General features: G+C 47.2%; 1 protein-coding gene across 1 annotated transcript in view; it reads left to right on the top strand.

The window, feature by feature from the left end:
- Positions 1-16,259, top strand: part of pcdh1a (protocadherin 1a) — a 73,317-nt gene extending 57,058 nt beyond the window's left edge. Inside the window, exon 5 of the mRNA XM_017488294.3 lies at positions 12,512-16,259. Within this exon, the coding sequence (XP_017343783.1) occupies positions 12,512-12,867 (356 nt within the window). The 3' untranslated portion in view covers positions 12,868-16,259. The remainder of the gene's footprint in view (positions 1-12,511) is intronic.
- The last annotated feature ends 2,898 nt before the right edge of the window (positions 16,260-19,157 follow it).

The raw sequence follows: 19,157 nt of genomic DNA, 5'->3' as shown, positions 1-19,157 counted from the left end.
CCCCACGGCCATGCTGAGGTTAGTGCATCCAAACAGGCGACACGATCCGGCGTGCAGAAACATCCGAGCCGCCACATCACAGATAAGCCTCGCAGGCTGTTACCATAGTAGCGGTGTGATCGCCCTTTGATCCTGGATCAGATTGATGTATGATGGTGTACTGTTGTGAGCCGGGGGGGATTCGGGTGGAGGGGGTGCAGATGTGGCATCTCATACACACAGGAAATCTCTCTGTTTCTCAACGTCTCCGTGTCTCTCTCCTGTTAAATCTTTTCTGCATTCATACATTCATCTCCCTCTCACCTCCACCCCCTCCCTCTCTCCCTCGCTCTCTCTCTCTCTCTCTCTCTCTTCCACTTTCACATCCTTTTGATTCAATTCTCTCTCCATTTCCGATTGTCTCATTCTTTTAGACGTTATTTTCTCTTTCTCTACATCTGTATTTTACTCTCTCTCCCTATTTCTCGTTCTCTAAGGCCTCCCTCCCTTGTTTATTTTTCCTTTCTCTTCTCTCCCTCTCCGTCTGCATGTCCATCTTTCCGTTTCTTTCTCTTCCTTATTCTATCTTACAGTCTGTCTCTGTGTATTACTGTCTCACATGTATTTCTTTTACGGTTCTCTTTTGCATTTCGCTCTTGTTGTCTTTGATTCTGTCTTGCTCTTTCTGTGCTCTGTCCTTCATTAATGTCCTATTTCTTTTTTTCACTTTCATCCACCTCTTTCGGTTACGGTTTCTTGATTTCACTGTTTTGCCTTTGCGCTCTCTCTCTCTCTCTCTCTCTCTCTCTCTCTCTCTCTCATAACCCCACCCCATGTTTCCTTACTGTCTGTCTGCCTCTCTTTTCTTCTGTCTATTTATCTTAATATCTCTTTTTTATTCTATTTAACAGTCTCTCTCTCTCTCTGTCTCCCTCTTTCACATTTTTTCACACTCATACTCTTTCATTCCGTCTTTCTGCTTTGCTGTTTAACACATTTCTCATTCTATTTCTCACTAATCTCTCTCTCTTTCTATCTCTCTCTCTCTCTCATATACAGTATACCCCTCCCCGGTCTCTCTCTCTTTCTCCCTCACCCATGCTGTTTCCTCCAAAGCATTGTCTAAAGCAGCCTCGCTGATATCCACACTACTCTATTTGATTCTCATGTAACACAATCTGTCACTATTGATTTCTGCAGGTCTCTATTAGGGCTTGTGCATTAGCTCAGCTTTTTCTCATCCTCCTCTGTGCCAGGCTCTCACTTCGCCTCTCCCGTTCGTTTGCCCGTGCCCGTGCCCCAGCGCAACGCTGCAGACACATTATTCCGCGCCAGTCTTGGCCGTGATCGTTCCTTAATCACTATTTAATGATTTGCTAATGAAATCTAACACCACGCTAAACGTCCTAGAGCTCTTTCGCCATGCGAATATTAAGTCTAAAACGAGAGGTTTAAGTTTAATTTTCCTAACCCAAGCAAGCCTCGAGTTAGCAAATCAGATTTCGGAGAAGGATTAAAAAGGAATCAGTTATGCAATCTAGCGGTTTCCGTGTCACCGCGAAAAAGCCGTGTTTGCGCCGACAATTACGAATGTCACAGCTCCGTTTTAATTAGCAGCGATGTCTGATTCCATTGTCAGCATAACAATTCATCCAATCATCTTTCGTTCCCAAACAGCCGACTGTGGCTGTGTGGATTCGTGTTGGATTTGATTAGAAGCACGATAAACATCAGAATCTGATGAGTGCCGTGTCTTGCTGGCTTCAAGTAAATCGGATAAGTTCAAAACAAGCACAAGTGTACTCTTATACAAGTATATATATATATATATATATTTAAAAAAATACATTCGCTGTCTCTTTAGATTCTTTCCTTCAGTAAATGTTAAATAAACATTTCTACCTACAGAAAACTCCGGCATATTTAAATAACACCATGTATTTTTTTTAATCGGTTATGTCGAGCCTCCACCATCCACCGAGTCCCTGTGGATGAGCTGTTACTATAGAAACGCTAACGTATTAGAACGAGCACATTCATATAAACCTGTGATTTAGAGATGCGCTACTGTCGTAGGTGCTGTTATAGGAACTCAATCGACACCTTCTGACCAATCAGATTTGAGAACTGTGGAACTATGACATCTATCGGTCATGCCAAGGGAATATCATCAAGTGCTTTTATGAACCGTGCATATTTCTTTTATCCCCGGATCCCCCTAGATTTCTCGCAGCTCTGTTTCAATGGACCAACAGTCTCATGAGAACTTGCCCATGATAATTGGCAGCTGGAAGCTTTTTATACACAACGTTCACCTCATGGCGCCAGTGTAAAACAACGACCAAGACGGCGCGGAGAACTCGTCATGGCCGACGTGTTCCTAGGTTTTCGAAAATGTTTCGAACGATTCTCTTAAAAGCAGCGGCAAAAGTAACGGCGCGCGTTCGTTCGTCGACTCGGTTTTCGAAGGGTTTCAATTATCGCACGTGAACAAAGCCACCATAACAGGTTGAGCGGTTTAATGGCAGCTAATTGGTCACGTTCGATTGGGTGAGCCAGGTGTACATCTGTCTTCTGTCGTTTGAGTGACGGCAAAGTGCACAGTGACACGCATTTTATTTTTTTTTTAAACGCTCGTTTTCGCTTTATTACCTTCCGACGCACTCCTTCCTTCTCTCTGTCTTTCCGTCTCTGCACTGGAGAGGAAGAAGGAGTGAAGTATCTGTACTGATGAGTCACTTTTTTTTTCTTTTCTTACAAGAGGCTGCTTGACAGTAATTAGAGCTGCTAGTTGTGATTTATGAAAGTGCGACGACGCGTGTTTTTATGGAACATTACAGTTTTACAAAGACTGTCTGCTCCCACGTGCGTTCGTCGGCTGAAACGCAGTGCTCGCAGAACTCCTTTCGGAGTCGCACCGAATGCTCGTAGCGGCTGATTTTTCAATAGCAGCTGAAGGCTAACGGAGAGCTCCTTGTGTACATGATGAGATTTTTTTTTTTTTTTCCCGCTTTTTCAATAGGATTATAAACACCCTGAGAATAACGGAAGCAATTAAATACTGTAAATACTATTTTCATTCTACTTTCGTCTCATCGGAAATTGGGGGCAGAAACAAAGAGAAACGTTAAGCGCGGCTAAATAAAACATCAAATAAAGCATTCACGAGCAAACACGACGACGTTGACGATCGGATCTTTCTGAAAAGACGCAGCCTTAATAAGAGAATCCCGTTTGAAGCTTCTTTGAAGTTTATTGCACGTTCACCGGAGCGGATTTCCGGATCGGGAATCTTTTCGGCTTGTTCAGCTCCCACCGAGCAGAAACGACCACAGCATGGAGGCGACGTTTTATCAGGTCTACCGACCATACAAGTCGTGCTTTATGTACCGAATTACTGACTGTCGCTTTGTACAAGATGTCAGCTCCCTTCTACACCTCCATAGGGATTGTAAGGCGGTGGCTTTCGAAAGCCTAGAAGATCTTCCATGATATCAGAAAACAACCTACAGCATGAAGACGTAAAGCTTCCGTTCCCCTTCTTTCTAGAAATTTCCGTAAAGCCGCTCCGTGACAGCGTCCATGGTTAAAAAGTGCTAGTCAAACAAATAGGAGTTGGATTGAAACGGCCTTCGAGAACCAGAGCTCTTCACCGAATTGTGTAGATACCTACGTCGCCATGGCGGATTTAACTCGGAGTTTACTCTGTTGGCTGTCCATGACCCCGGCCTGTTTACTCTGTGCAGCGGGGAGGGTTGAGCCCCAGATGGACGTGTTTACACGTGCGCTCACTGCCCGCACCACGACTTCTCTTTGAAGCCAGCAAAGGCGCCTCTCTACATATGGACAGCACAGAGAGGGATGGAGATAAAATGGACTTTCCACGGCATTTGCATAAAGATGAGGCGAGGTGAGCGGACGTGATTCTTTCAGCCTCCCGACGATGTTGCCGTGAAGCCCGAGGCCCTTTTGGCGTAACGGCTCCGTCGAACGTTTCATCATCTCTCACTTAGAATTTCTGTATGCACCGACATGTTTCCGTTATATGTTTAATCTTTGTTCCTGCCTTATCTCGGCAGTAGTTTTGCGGGAGCGTCAGCGTGGAAAAAAAGAGAGCGAGACAGACTGAGGAACAGAGTGCGAGTCTGGGGGGGCTTGTTTGTCTTGCGGCTGCCAGCTTGGGTGTATGCCCGGGTGCCAGCGTGGCGTGGCGACGCGGGACACGGCTCTGCTCACACAGATGGCGCCGGGCCTCATCAGCGCCCCTGCCTGTTAGTAGAATTGATTGTGCCGGCCCGAGCCAGCCTCTCCTGAGCTCCTGTCACCTCGGGCAAGAGCCTACAAGAAGCTGGCTTTTTCTGTTTCACCCCCCAGTGTGGGGCATTTGGGCTGCGAGGGATTTTTGGTCAAACAATAGGGAGGAGAGCCTTGAGACAGGTTTCCACCACTAATCTGGCATCATTGTTTAGAGCTCCATTGTGTCAGGGTTTAGTTTGTGCTCCTGCTTTGTTCGGAATTGTCCTTAACGTAGAGTTAGAAGGACGGCAGCAGAATTACAATGTCTATCCTGGTACTCGCTCCAACATCAAGGAACTCTGGGCCTTTTATACATTTTGGACACGTATTAATGGGTACATGAAGGAATGCGAACGTGGAACAACAGGCGAGTTCTAGCTTTCATTCCACCCCTTCTCCGTGCCCTCCTTTCTTATATTCTTAATAGAAAAACAAAATTACACACCCGGTCCTTATTGATATGCTGACAAAAATCGCACCACTGCCTGCTGGGACAGCCGATCCGTACACTCCTCCCCTGGCCCTTTCGCAGATAAAAATCTGATGCGTATCTGCTTTACAGCACGTTAGAGGCAGTGCTAGGCCGGCAATACGATGACACTGATTAAACCCTCATCATGTCAGATAGCAGGAGCATACACTTGGAGCGCTTTCTTGCTCCTTATGTTCGGTGTCCTCCAAATAACATCCCATTTTCCAGAAGTTACATCAGACTGTCAGGCAAGGCTCATTTGGCATTTTGTAGAGAATTCGAGGTAGCCAAATGGAAAGCATCTAAATACAGGACTGACCCACTTCGAATAATATATTCTTCAAATTTAGTTCATGGAAATGAAAAAAAATATGAAAATGGAAAGATTTTCTTCTGATTCGCACCCGATCGTCTTGTCCGTCATCAACGGCTCAAAAGCTACCGACCGGAGCGGGTGTTTCCGCTTACGAACCACCGATGTAATGTTGCAAGGCAGCGGAGCTCGCTTTACATAATGAGACGTGTGATTGGAAGCCAGCTCAAACAAGGAAATGATGATCTTTGGATTCTCACGAATGGTCGTCTCATCGTCTGGTTCCAAACGTACGATCTTCCAACAGTTTAGACATTCCAGATACTCGAGAATGACTAGACCGTGCAAATGTGAGCCAAGCATTTGCACGAGCTGTCATCATTTCTAATATAAACGCAATCACACTTTCCTTGTCCGTCAGAGCGACGTCAATCATGAACCGCGTCTCCGAAATGTCATCACACCGGTCCAGTGTGACTGCTAGCTTCTAAAGTAATGTATATGCATTTTCCTGTAATTATGCGCAGCGAGATGGGATTAAACAGGCCTCCAATGATGCGCGTGGCATCGACTTTCCGGTATATTGCACTCTTAATATGGCTCGGGTTACTTTTCTATATCTTCTCCGTTATGAAGTAACAGAGCTGTTTGTTCGCAGATTAATGCGAGTATTATATAGCATTTTTTTTAGGCTACCAGGGGAGAACCTCGGCTGCCGCTTTGTGTTTGTCTGAGCTCGCGTTTTATAGAGCGAGAGGGTAGAGTGAGCGAGTGGCTGGAGAGACTACGACTCCATAATGAGGCCAGGAGAATAATGTCTCCATCAGGTGTAGCCCTGAGCTGCGGATTCCCGCATCAGGAGGCACGAGAGAACGGGTTCATTAGACAAACCTAGGAATCATAAAGTCAATTCAGTGTTTATCTTTCCACGTCTGAAACATCGAGCCTTCAGACGAAACACTGGGCTGCGTACAAAATGTATAAACACTGACTATGCCCGGTAGCACAGTGCTAACGATGTAATGCTGTGGATGCTGTAGGAGACGGAAACTTGGGGTTGGAAATTTGGTCACCGGCGGTAACGGTTTCGGCGAACACGGCTGCTGAAGTCCGAGCGGTTAAGGACGAGTCTATTCAAGAGTGGCGAAATCATTAGAAAGAATTCATTCATTAGCGAGACCACCAGGCAAGTATCAGCGCCACTGTGTCTCGTGTTTAGCCTGCCTGGAAATAACGATTGATGAGGTAGTTATCGGGTAATCAAGTGCATTAATGGTGGGATTTAGTGGTAGTCACTGTCTCGCTAACAAGCTTAGCACGTGACAAATGATAACCTACGACTTCATGCCATCGTGTTAGCATTGTACATATGATGCATCACCGTCTCAACGTCTACAATGTTTTTGTTGTATACGACGCACACCGTTATCCTCACTTAGCCTTTAAGAGCAGGTAAAACACCGGGCACTTCAGGGAGCCTGCTGGCTCACGGCCCGATCTCTTTCCGCCCCAGTTGGGTCTCCCGTGTGCCGTGTGGGTACGGAGACACCCTAGAGCGCTTTCCTCATTCGCTGCAGAGGAACAAAGGCAGACAGCAAGTCAAGCACTCTCTAAGTACTGCGGTGCCCTGCCATGATGGCTGCCACTTGAGAGATTGGGGCCGCTCAGAACTGACATGCACATGCACTTCCCTTATTTTCCGCCGGGCTCAGAGGAACAGGGCAATCTGACTCGCTCTCTCTCTCTCTTACTCGCTCTCTCTCTCTCTCTCTGCCAGCGACTCAAGCTGCAGCCTGATACACACATCCATATTTTAAACACTGCTATGAGCTACGACCGTTCATGCTTTGCACGGATGATATAGCCATCCAGCAGCGTGCCAGCCCCTTAATTGTTCCCCTACAGTCCAATAGCAAGCTGATAGCGTGCCAAAGCGGGGTGGACCTGCCAGCCATCTCCATAATAAAGGCCAACACAGTGCCACCTCCCCTTAGCCAAGAACCAGCGTTAGACAGCCAAGAGGAAAACGATCGCTAGTCTTAGCATCGCAGGAGAACCTGGCAGCACCATGCGGCTAATCAGCTTTCATCGCTAGCCCTACTTCCCTTTCCTGCTGCTACAGCGCCACGCCCTTTCTGTGGATGCTTTATAGCAGTGGCCACAGGCCCTGACCTCGATTGGTCCCAGATTCTCACTCGCAAGAACACGATTATTTTTGGAGTAGATCAGTAGAGGAAAACCGAGCTCGGTGTTTGCGTCCCCGTGCCATGCTCGGCCGCCACATTTCGTGCCGTCCTATAATTTCCCGCCGTAGAGGGATCACCTGTCTGCTTTAAATGCCAGCCGAGTATATTCAGCACGCGCTTAAAACCCGCCCAGGCTCCAGATAAAGCAGGCCAACAAACCCGTTTCTGTTCCACCGTGTCTGTTTTCCCTCTTTTGCAGTGGCGGAGAACATGACGATCTCAGAGGTGGCAGCTCGTTAGACTCCACTCCCGAATAGGATAACATCACCAGCATGGCACGAAAACAAGAAAAAAGGGAAAAAATACACAGCTTGTGTCATTCTTCTCCTACAAGATGGTTTCCTTGTGTCATTATCTCGATACCGACAGCATTGTCTTTAGTGCTAGCGGCAGGGAGCCTGGCGGTTTTTGGAGGAGGGAATAAAGCAGGCGTTTAGTTTCCTTTCAGGAAACGCTTTGCACGATGGATTAAAAGCGTGAATGACCACGGATCAAGACAGATGTCTTCCCATCCGTGGCTCCAACTGGGCTGTAACTTCCAGTTGATTAGAGCACGGTGGAGCACTCGCTCTCAGCAGGTGGCGAGAGAGAGGGAGAGTGAGAGAGAGAGAGAGAGGGAGAGAGGGGGTGGAATCAAACGGAGAGGCCCTCCTGTGCCCCTGAGCAGAAGATCAGATGGAGAACAAACCTGTCACAAACACACGAGCCTGACGCAAGCCTACTGCAAAACCTGCTGCACATAACGTGTGTGTGTGTGTGTGTGTGTGTGTGTGTGTGTGTGTGTAAAGAGTGGCTTGTGCACTCTACCTTTGTCTTCATCACTCTCATTTTCAACCTCATCTTCCTCTCTCTTTATTTTCCTTCTCTGCTTCCCCACTGTCCTGCTGTCTCACTCTCTTCCCCTTTCTCGTTCTCTATATTCACCTCTCTCTCTCTCTCTCTCTCTCTCTCTCTCTCTCTCTCTCTCTCTCTTATTCCCTGCCTGTTCCTCTCTTTCTCACCGACTCTGTCTCTTCGTCTCCTTTTCGCTCGCCATCTCTTTTTCTTCCTTTTCTACCCTTCAGTCTTTCCATCACTCTTCCCTTTCTTTCCCGCTTCCTCCCTTTCTGTCTTCCTATCGCTGTCTCTCTCTCTCTCTCTCTCTATCTCTATCTTTTACACTTCTTTATTCATTTCCTCTTCCATTCCTCTGCCTATCCATTCCTCCTCGACTCCCCCTTCCCTCCTGCCTTTCTATCACTCGCTTCCATTTCTTTCTCACTCCTCTCTCTCTTTTCTTTATTTCATTGCGTATTTCTCTCCTTCTCTCTCTCTCTCTCTCTCTCTCTCTCGCTCTTCCTCCTTCATCTCCGTGTTCACCTTCACCAAAACTTTCTCTTTTCTTCTCATCTCTTCTTCTTTTTTTTTCTTCCAGTTCTGTTTGTCCCTTCTGTCTTTACAACCCCACCCCCCCCCCCCCCCCCATCTTCCTATCACTCTTTAGTTCTTCTTCTCGCTTCTTTCTTCGGTTCTCCTTCTCCGTCTCCCTATCTTATTATCTTTCTTACGCTTCCTACTTTAATCTCTCTCTCTCTCTCTCTCTCTCTCTCTCTCTCTCTCGGTTCTTTCATTTTCTCCCCTCCCTATGCTTCACTAACCATATCATAATGGAAATGCTTTGGCTGTGTGCAGAGAAATATGTTTTATAATAAAGTTTTGGTTAGAATTAAATTTCTGTCTCTCTCTCGCTCTCTCTATCTCTCCGTTTCTCTTTCCTTATTGGTGTTGGAGGGATGAAGTGCTCTGGGTTGATGCCACACCATGTTTGCCAACTTGCACACTTTCAGGCTTTTGTTGTGTAGCAAGATAATGGAATAATTTCTTCTCCTTCTGCTTCTTCTTGTCCTTCTCCTTTGTCTTCCCCAATGCAATCACCTGCTCACTAAATCCCATTAGCTACTGCTTAGAGCCTCTGGCAGCTCCTCTCTCTCTCTCTCTCTCTCTCTCACTCTCTCTCTCTCACACACACACACACACACTTGAAGTTACAGACACTCCCTCTCTCTCCCTCTGTCTCGTACACTCACACTCTACAACCTGTCTGTCTCTAGCACACTTTCTGCATCTCGCCCTATTTCTAACACACACTCACACACACACTCACACACACACTCACACACACACACACACTCACACACGCACGATCTGACCAGGAGCCGATTAAAGCGCATTACACTTCGATCATGAGCCGGCGATTGTAGCCGCTATAAAGTGAGAACAGAAACGAACTTGTTTCACGGACTTTTCCGCGACACGGAACGTAACCGCAAACGGATAAAAATTTGTTAAAAAGCACAACGGTTTGTTCTTTAATGAGAATTTGGAAAGCCTGGATATATGAGTTCCATTGGCGTGTGCGTTCAAGGATCTAACCAACGGCGCTAGATCTGTACCCTGACCTTTATAGTACGCAACCTTCAGGGCGTGTGGCACAATTTCCCTTATTTTTTTTTTTTTTTTTTTTTTTTTTTTTGGCAATAATGTTGAAATGTTTATGTGAAAGGGTCAGAAATGTTGGGTTTAGAAAAAAAAATTTAAAAATCTATATTAAAGCTTCAAGGATGTTTCCTAGGATTGGGCGTATTTAAAGAAAATAAATAAGAAAAATAGGGTATTAAAATGTTGTGGAGTTTTTTCGTCAGTAATTTGGCGACGTCCCTCCGAGCCGAAGACGTTTTAAAAGATGATGGGAAAGACGGCAGGCACTCGCGGGACGCCTTCACTTCCGAATTTAGAATTCAGGCCAAGAGTGAAAGTTTTTATTGAGGTTTTTTTTTTTTTCTGCTGAGAGAATTTTTTTTTATTTATTCTTTATATTTATATTATATATATTTGTTATTTTCTGTCAGAATGTTTTAGCTTCATTAGCAGGCGTTGCAGAACTGGTGCAAAACTAAAGAAGCAAACGTCACACACCAAACACGTGTTGTTGAGGAGCGCATCATGCTTGAGCACGCTCTTTAGTCCTTTGTGTGTGTGTGTGTGTGAGTGTGTGAGTAGAGTTTGATTGTTTGAGGACACACACACAGCGGTAGATACAGTACATGGGTGCGCTCGCAGCTCCGCTCGCTGGAACGAGGTCACTGGCTCTCGGCTGTGTTTAATTAATTAGGAAGAGTGGGATGGAAATGGAGAGCAATCAGGACCGCGCTAATTTCAGCCCTGACACTCAATACACCAACATCCCGGCTGCCTCCAGGGCCAATCACATGCCTTTATAGGCCACACAGGGGGGCGTGGCTGTGTACCGGAGAGTGGGTGTGTACCGGGGAGTGGGTGTGTACCGGAGAGTGTACTCGCATGCACAGTGTGTGTGTGTCTGTGTGTATTAAAGCATAAACCTCTTTGTGTGTGTGTGTGTGTGTGTGTGTGTGTGTGTGTGTGTGTGTTAAAGCATAAACCTCTTTGTGTGTGTGTGAGTGTGTGTGGTGTCTGGATTAGTGAATTAGATTAGAAGTCTCCGCATGTAGGTGTGTGAGACAGTGTACAAGGGTGTGTGGGTGTGTTCTGTGCATATGTGTATGTTTATGTCTGGGTTAGTGTATTAGACTTTAAGTGTGTGTGTGTGTGTGTGTGTGTGTGTGTGTGTGTGTGTGGTGTCTGGATTAGTGAATTAGACTGTAAGTCTCTGCATGTAGGTGTGTGAGATTGTGTACAAGTGTGTGTGTGGGTGTGTTCTGTGCATATGTGTATGCTTATGTCTGGGGTAGTTAGACTTTTTAGTGTGTGTGTGTGTGTGTGTGTGTGTGTGTGTGTGTGTGTCCAGCATTGTTCATTGCGAATCTCACTCACAGCCCGCGTACAGGAATCACCCGCTCTCTCCGTCACCTGCTGATCAAAACCCCGCCGCAGCCAGAGCCCCATAGCAACACCGCCATAGTGCATAGCAACCACGACACCTCACATAGCGACCACGCCACCACGATGCATAGCAACCGCTCCCTAATCGCTGTGTGTGGCTGCAGGTGAAGCTCTCTCTCTCTCTCTCTCTCTCTCATTCTCTCTCTCTCTCTCTCTCTCTCTCATTCTCTCTCTCTGTCTCTCTCACATTCTGTTTCTCTCTCTCTCATTCTGTCTCTCTCTCTCTCTCATTCTCTCACATTCTGTCTCTCTCGCTCTCATTCTCTCTCTCTCTCATTCTCTCTGTCTGTCTCTCTCACATTCTGTTTCTCTCTCTCATTCTCTCTCTGTCTCTCTCTCATTCTCTCACATTCTGTCTCTCTCTCTCATTCTCTCTCTCTGTCTCTCTCTCTGTCTCTCTCATTCTCTCTCTCTCATGCTCTCTCTCTCTCTCTCTCATTCTCTCTCTCTCTCAGTCTCTCTCTCATTCTCTCTGTCTCTCTCATTCTCTCACATTCTGTCTCTCTCTCTCTCATTCTCTCTCTCTGTCTCTCTCACACTCTGTCTCTCTCACATTTTGTCTCTCTCTCTCATTCTCTTCTGTCTCTCTCTCATACTCTCTCTCTGTCTCTCATTCTCTCTCTCGCATTCTCTCTCTGTATCTCTCATTCTCTCTCATTCTCTCTCTCTCTCTCATTCTTTCTCTCTCATTCTCTCAGTCCCTCTCGCTCTCTCATTCTGTGTCTCTCTCTCATTTTCTCACTCTCTGTCTCTCTCTCATTCTCTCTCTCGCATTCTCTCTCTCTCTGTATCTCTCATTCTCTCTCTCTCTCATTCTTTCTCTCTCATTCTCTCAGTCACTCTCACTCTCTCATTCTGTGTCTCTCTCTCATTTTCTCACTCTCTGTCTCTCTCTCATTCTCTCACTCTCATTCTCTCTGTCCCTCTCGCTCTCTCATTCTCTCTCTCATTCTCTGTCTCTCTCTCGGAGTCTCTCTCTCTCACCCTCTCTCTGTCTCTCTCGTCACACACTTGGCTTTATGCAAATTGTGGATTTGCATATCTGTGAGTGTGAATGGAAATGACAGCGATTCAGAAACCCTGAGCCGGGGGTGTGTGTGTGGGCGGGGCAGGGCGGTGAGGGTGTTGGGGGTGGTCAGGGTATGACGGGGAGTTCAGGTTTGTGTGAGGTGTAAAGAGAGAAGGATGATGGAGATTTGTGGAGTAGGTGATGAGTGTGTTTAATCTCTCCATCATGGCTTTGGATGGAAACACCGTTCACGAGTTCTTGTTTTTTTTCTCCCTCTCTCTCTCTTTTCTCCATAGACGTTCGGTCGCTTCCCGACGTGGCCATGACGGGGACCTGCAGCCAGGAGTGCAGCGAGCTCGGCCACTCGGACGCCTGCTGGATGCCCGGACAGCCTTCTCCGGCCCGCAAAGCGCGCACGCTACCCAAACTCTCCACCTTCGTGCCTTACCAGGAGAGAGGAGGGACCCTGGGACGACTGGCCAACGGCGAGCCCCGGCCCCGCCTCCCGCCCTCGCGCAGTGCCTACGCCCCCAGCGACCACGCCCCCAGCGATCACGTCCCGATAGAGGAGGTGCCTCTGAGCGTCACCTCTGAGTTCCCGCCCACCAGTCCCACCTCTAACCACGCCCCCAAACGGGAAATATACCTGTGAACGAAGCGCCGATTGACCTCTCCGCTGAGGAACGGAAAGAAAATGTCACTCGGGCTGTTAGTGAACTTTAAAAAAAACACAAAAACGAACAAAAAAAAAAAAAGTGTGGTAGAGTTGTACGTTTATTTATATTTCTATTTATTTATTCACCTACGAATCCATCTATTTATGACCGTGAGGTTTTTTTTTTTTCCTGTTTGTTTTTTTTTTTCTTTCTCACCTCCCTTCCTCCTCCTCTTTGTCCTTCTCCATGAACCATGACGAAAGCGCTCGAAGACTTTCCGAGTGACTTTAGCTTCGCTAGCCTGTGGAATGTTTACCGAACAGTGTGACCCGTGCTGTAGTGCCATAAGCCTGAAGCTCTCGCTCGGCTTCTTCTTCTTCTTCTTCTTCTTCTTCTTCTTCTTCTTCGAGTCTCCGCCACTTCCTGGGCCAGGAGTCTCGACGGAATGGTCTTAGTACATGTACAGCCATGTAAATACATTTCTACGATGTGTATATATGAGTAAGAGGACCGGGTTTGAGCTGAGATCAAAAGAACTAAAAAAAAAAAAAAGTACATTCCGAATTTTATCAGCCTGAGGAGCGGGTGTTGGTGGTTCACCTTCAGCTCCACTTCAGCTTACGTGTGTGTGTGTGTGTGTGTGTGTGTGTGTGTAAGCGAGCATGTTTGGCACTGTGAACCCTTAACGCCACCCAGCAGGCAGGTAACGCTTCTCTAACACACACAGCCTGCTGTTCCTTTTACAAGTGATGCGAGCTGGAGAGACTTTTCTTTCTTTCTCCCTTGATGGCTCTGTGGCGTCTGAGCAGGATTACGGGACGGGAGACGGACCGTGCGTCCCGTCCGTCACAGGGCCTCACCGTCACGTCTGTTCTTCATCCGTATTATTTTTTTTTCCCCTCGACGTATCGTTTCCGATTCGTTTTCTCGTTGTTTTTTTTTTCCCCTCGTCACGGCCTCGTGTTCTGAAACCCGTTCAGGTCTCACGAACGTGTTTTTTCAATGCCTTAAAAAAAAAAAAAAAAAAAAAAAAAAAAAAATCGTATCTAACAATCACGATCGACGATTTCCGATCGATAAATCCCGCCTGACCTCACGGGCATGTCGGCCGTGCACGCGTTTCCGGTCAGGAGTGACCCGGAGGTCACGGACGAGATGACATGAAAAATGAAAGCGAATTAGCCTCAAACTGTTTCATCGCTCTTTCGGTTTACGCTGACCCGCCGTTCCTTTCCCTGAATCGGACTGATTTCCGAAGGTAACTTATTCGCATAAACAGCTGGACAGCGCAGTTACAGGAAGGACCGCCCCTTTTTAATGACACGACAAGTGTGGCTACTTTTCTCCCCGTCTGACACCGAGTAACGGTCCGAGCCGAGCCGCGCCACCGAGCCCAGGAGCGTCACGATACGTGCGTTACGATATCTACATCACGACGCTGACGTGACCTCCGTGGTGCATGAGTGAGTGTGTGTGTGTGTGTGTGTGTGTGTGTGAGAGAGAGAGTGAGCAGTCGCAGTGCAGTGGCCATAGATCTAATTAGAGACCGTGTGTGTTTAAGTGTGTGCGTGTGTGTGTGAACCCTCCGAGCTGGGAGACGATCGCCACACTAACTCACAGCTCCTACCTCATCGGCGCCCCCTCTGGCACCCTGCGGTGAATAATGAACACACAGAGCATATGGACATGACTGTGAATCGATAAGGCGACCCGTCACGGCGCCTTAAAACGGAATAAAAGCACATTACGCTGTTTTCTGAAGCCATTTCGTGACTGTGATCAAAACAAACAAAAAAAAAAAGACACACATAAACTCGTCGAGAGGGACGACCCGGCGTCATTAGCGCGTCTCGTTCGTTTCTCCGTGTGCCCAGCTCTGATGCGGCTAAGCGCGAGGTTCTCCGACACAGACGTGACCCGGCTAGACCGTTGTGCTGCCGCGAATCCGAGTGCGTGTTTAAAACCCCCACGAAGCTGAGACGGCTTTTCCTCCGCCGTGAAGGAAAAATCCACCCTGAACAACTCGGATATTAATCTTTATAATGAATAAATCCCAACATCCATGCCCATGAAATTCCCGATGAGTTTCCCACTCAAGTGTTTCCCACAATGCCGTTTGACTACCTGTTGTCTACTGTAGGTGCAGCCCTCGCGTCGTCTCCTTTCAGCGCTCGTCGTCTCATAGACCGCCGACCAGCCGAGAATGATTGCATTCTGGGACTTTGAGTCCAGGGTTTGTAACGATACACCCGTAACTACCGTCGATACGCTACGAAAAAAAAACAAACGTTGTTAGCTGTACGAGCTAACAACAAAACCCGACCCGCGACATTTTATCTATCGGTAACAGTGACATCACCCTGTGAACGGCCGCAAATCCGCGCCGGCATCGCTAAACACGTCACGTATATACTGCATTCCAACATAAACACGTTTCACGTTTCAGGGTGGAGTTTTCCGTTAAGATTTCCCGACACCGAACTAAATCCGAATTTCCAGGTCCGGCTGTTTTTTTTTTTTCTTCTCTTTTCCCGCGCCGACCCGAGACGTTTCGAATCGCGGGTTCGATCGGTCTTTTCCGAATCCGGAAGATCGCCTCTCCTCTCGGCCGAACGTGAAAACTCTTTACTCGTCGTCGTTTATCGAAATAAAAATGAAAAAACGGAAAAAATAAAAAAACAAAACTGGTGTTTAGACGTGTGCTGTCTTGCTGTTCGGTGTCCGTAGCTGAGGAACCATGGGTGTGATACAATCGTGGTGAAAGAGGAACGTTTTTAAATCTCATTTCTTTTTCCCCGATGAACGCAGTGCTGTTTCGTGGCTAGCATCTCTAGAAGGTGTTCTGTACATAGACCTCTCGGCCCCTCCCCCGTCGCCCCTCCCCCGTCGCCCCTCCCCCACCGTGCCGTCGAGCCTGCGGCCAGTTTAGCATGAATTCCAAAGATAATCGGTAGAAATCGTTTGCTGTTCTTCGCTGAGGTGTTAGTGATGGACGAGAAAAACCTTCTTTTCCCTCTCTCTCTCTCTCTCTCTCTCTCTCTCTCTCTCTCTCTCTCTCTCTCTCTCTCTGTTTCGAAACGAAAAACTCGAATCTCACCGCACAGCCCCATCATCGCTATTCACCGTTCACCAGAATCTAAAGACAGCTGCCTTGAAAGTATGTATTTTACAGGAGAGTTTAAAAAAAAAACAACAAAAAAAAAACAATCGTTATCTTTAATCGTTGGTTATATTTATATAGGAATTAAAAACTGCTTGTGATGCCCTGTTTTTTGTACAGTTTTATGTACATGCAAGTGAAGCTTTTTAAATCTCGCGACGAAAACGCAGACGGCATATATAAAAAAAAAATCGTTTTAAAAAAGAAAAAAAAAAAAAAAAAAAACAATGTTTATTGAGACGTGCGCATCTTTGCCTTGAGTTGAGTCGATTCTTTGGCCGAGTCGGTGTGAATGTGGCCGTTCTATGCCTGCACCGTAGTCGTTTCACTGGCTCCCACTTCCCGAGGGCTTCACCCGAAAGTCTTTTCCGCGTTTAATCGTGAACAGTGGGCCGTCCGATCCTCTCCGTTCGTTTGATTCCCGCGTGTTATGTTTCATTCTGTTTTCCGCATGTTGAGAATATACCCCTTGTAATAAGTCCTTCTTGGGAAAAAAAAAAAAAAAAAAGAAAAAAAAACCAAAAAAAAAAAAGAGTTTGTAATAAAATGAGTAAAGAGAAACGAACATGCGTGTTGAGTCATTGTTTACGGGTGACATCGAAACCTCCTTGGCGCGTCCGCTCCACTCCACCCACTCCACCCCGACCTTCTCGAACCACGTCTTCATGGAGCTCGCACTTCAGGATGGAAACCCGATTCCACAAAGACGCTCTTCCGACTTTGCCGGAGGAACAACATACGGCCGTGATCATCGGGTGTCCACATACTTTTGGCCGTATAGCGTGTATCCTATCGAATATAACGCGCTGCTGAGCTAAAAGAAATCATTTCCGGGTAATCACGGCCTCTCGAGCTGACATCACGCGTTCGGGTTTTACCCCTGCTGGATCCCGATGGAAGCCGGAGAGCAGAACGTTATCACGGGTTTGAGGAAAGCGAGCTGGAATGTCTGGAAGTAACCCGACCCCGAACGTCCGTCAATATTAACGCGCTTAGATAGCGGATCGTCCCGGCAGCACCGAGCCGAAGATCGGAGATGGAATAGATAGTGCGTCTTGAAAAGGCACGGGGTGGGATATTAGGCCAGATCTCACAGCCCTTGACGGCGCAATAAAGATAATACGGCGCGGATTAAAGACGATAAATCGATCCGCCTTTTAGATACCGCTGAAGGAGATTCCGCCTCACGCCGAACAAACGATCGCGTGCGACCATGCGTACGCAGCTACGCGAGAGGTACAGGCAGGTCGGAAGTGAAGCGGCGGGAGGAAAAAAGGCGATTAATTACCAGGCGTAGAGGAATATTCGCGCGAGACGACGAGGAGGAGCGGCTCGCGCTGCCCCTACGTGTTAGCGGGAGAACAGCGGCTGAGGGATTACACATTAATCTCAGAGGAGAAGATTAATGAATCTAACGCAGACTTTCCTCTGGGGTTCAATTTCACATTCTTGGCACCGGTGCTGTGTTAGGATAATGATCAGATTAGACTGATCGAATGATAAAAACTATGAGACGACGTCTGGAATCGCATACTCCGCCTACACGACTGCAGGAAAGAGGTTCAGCCGCACGAAGTGAACCGTCATTAGAAGAAGAGGAAAAAAGCTGTCGAAGCGAGACACATCTCTGGACTTAGCAGAACGACGGGAACGATCGGTGGCCGTGTTTAATGCATTAAGAAACGTTTGGAGGTAATATTCGGGGGGTTGACGTTTTGGTGGGACCGTAGTCACAGCCGCCACCGTCAAGTCAAGGATTAGCTGAGATCCAGTCGAGGCCGAGTCTTAAGGGGGTCTGAAATGAAAACGAGACTGAAAACCATCAAATCCTTTTCGAAGCCCGACGATTAGACGCTTCTCTAGAAGAAGGAATTAACGTCTAGCATGGTGGTTAGGGTTCTGAGGAACCGAAACACCAGACTGAGAAGCGCACCGGAGCTAGCTAATGAAATTAGGATTTGTCCAGCCCTGTATTAGCACCCCACAAAAAAATCCAGGTACTCGGGGTCTGAGTATGTCCTTATATAGGCATTGCATCGTCAGCTGATCAGGTACAGTCTGGACGCAGCAAAGTATTTCAGCAGCGTGAAAAACGGAGCAGAACCTGAACAACGTCTGGAGAAAAAAACTGAAAAAGCTGAAAAGAGATGACAGTCATGGAGAAAGGAATGTTTTGTTTTTGTTTTGTTCCCCCCCCCTTGTTTACAGACATTCATACCTCCTTTTGTCATTCCGTGAACTGACGACATGGCTCATGCTAATTTCTGTTTATTCCGGGGCCTAGTGGGGTCGGGGGGTGGGGGTGGGGGTGGAATAGGGTGTGGGGTTAGGGGGCAAATCTAGAATGCTATAGAATCCTCACAGAAATCAGGTGAGAATCATCGCACGTTACTCGCCGGCTCGGCCACGCCCCCTCCGCCACATCCCGACGTCTGGTCACTTCAGAAGGCGTGGCTCGACAACACGACATCTTAGAACTGCCTTTATAAGCACCGAACAAATCGTTAATCTTTAAACACTTTAAAAAAAAACAACAACACACATATTATCTCCACTCTTATCCAGACGTACGTAATCGAGGGATTTGATATACCGGGACTCGTACTGTACGCACGCTTTACTCGAATACCTCAAGGTGATATAGAGTCTAATTACCGCTGTCATGCTGACGTGCTTTCCTTTCTGTCTGAGGCGTTCTCACTGGCGGAACTAGCATGCGTCGTGCTAATCGCTGTGCTTCTTCCGTTTGTCTGTTTGCTTCCCCTTCTCTCTGAAGGTCGTGCTTTCTTTAAAAAGGCCTTGTTGTTTTTTTTGATTGAGCCGGTGTCAGTGGCACATGTGTTGTTTTGGAGGAGATTGGGAGTTTTGTTCTTTTGCTCTAAGACGAAAACTTGCCCTTGGGCTACTGTTGCTGTTGATCCAGTGGTTGCTGTGGCAACCTTTCACTCTCTCTCTCTCGGTCTTTCCATCACCCACGCACACACACTCTCGCTTGCTCGGCGATTAGAGCCTGCGTGCCTTGTAGCCTGTGCGCCAATTAAAACCTCCGTTTCCTGCACACATCGTTGCGTTTCCTGTCTCTATGATAAACACGTACAGTTCGTAATAAAAACAAAACCCGGAACA

The sequence above is a fragment of the Ictalurus punctatus genome, chromosome 16 (assembly GCF_001660625.3).
Source record: "Ictalurus punctatus breed USDA103 chromosome 16, Coco_2.0, whole genome shotgun sequence".
NCBI lineage: Eukaryota > Metazoa > Chordata > Actinopteri > Siluriformes > Ictaluridae > Ictalurus > Ictalurus punctatus.
This window is presented reverse-complemented; position numbering and strand designations above follow the sequence as displayed.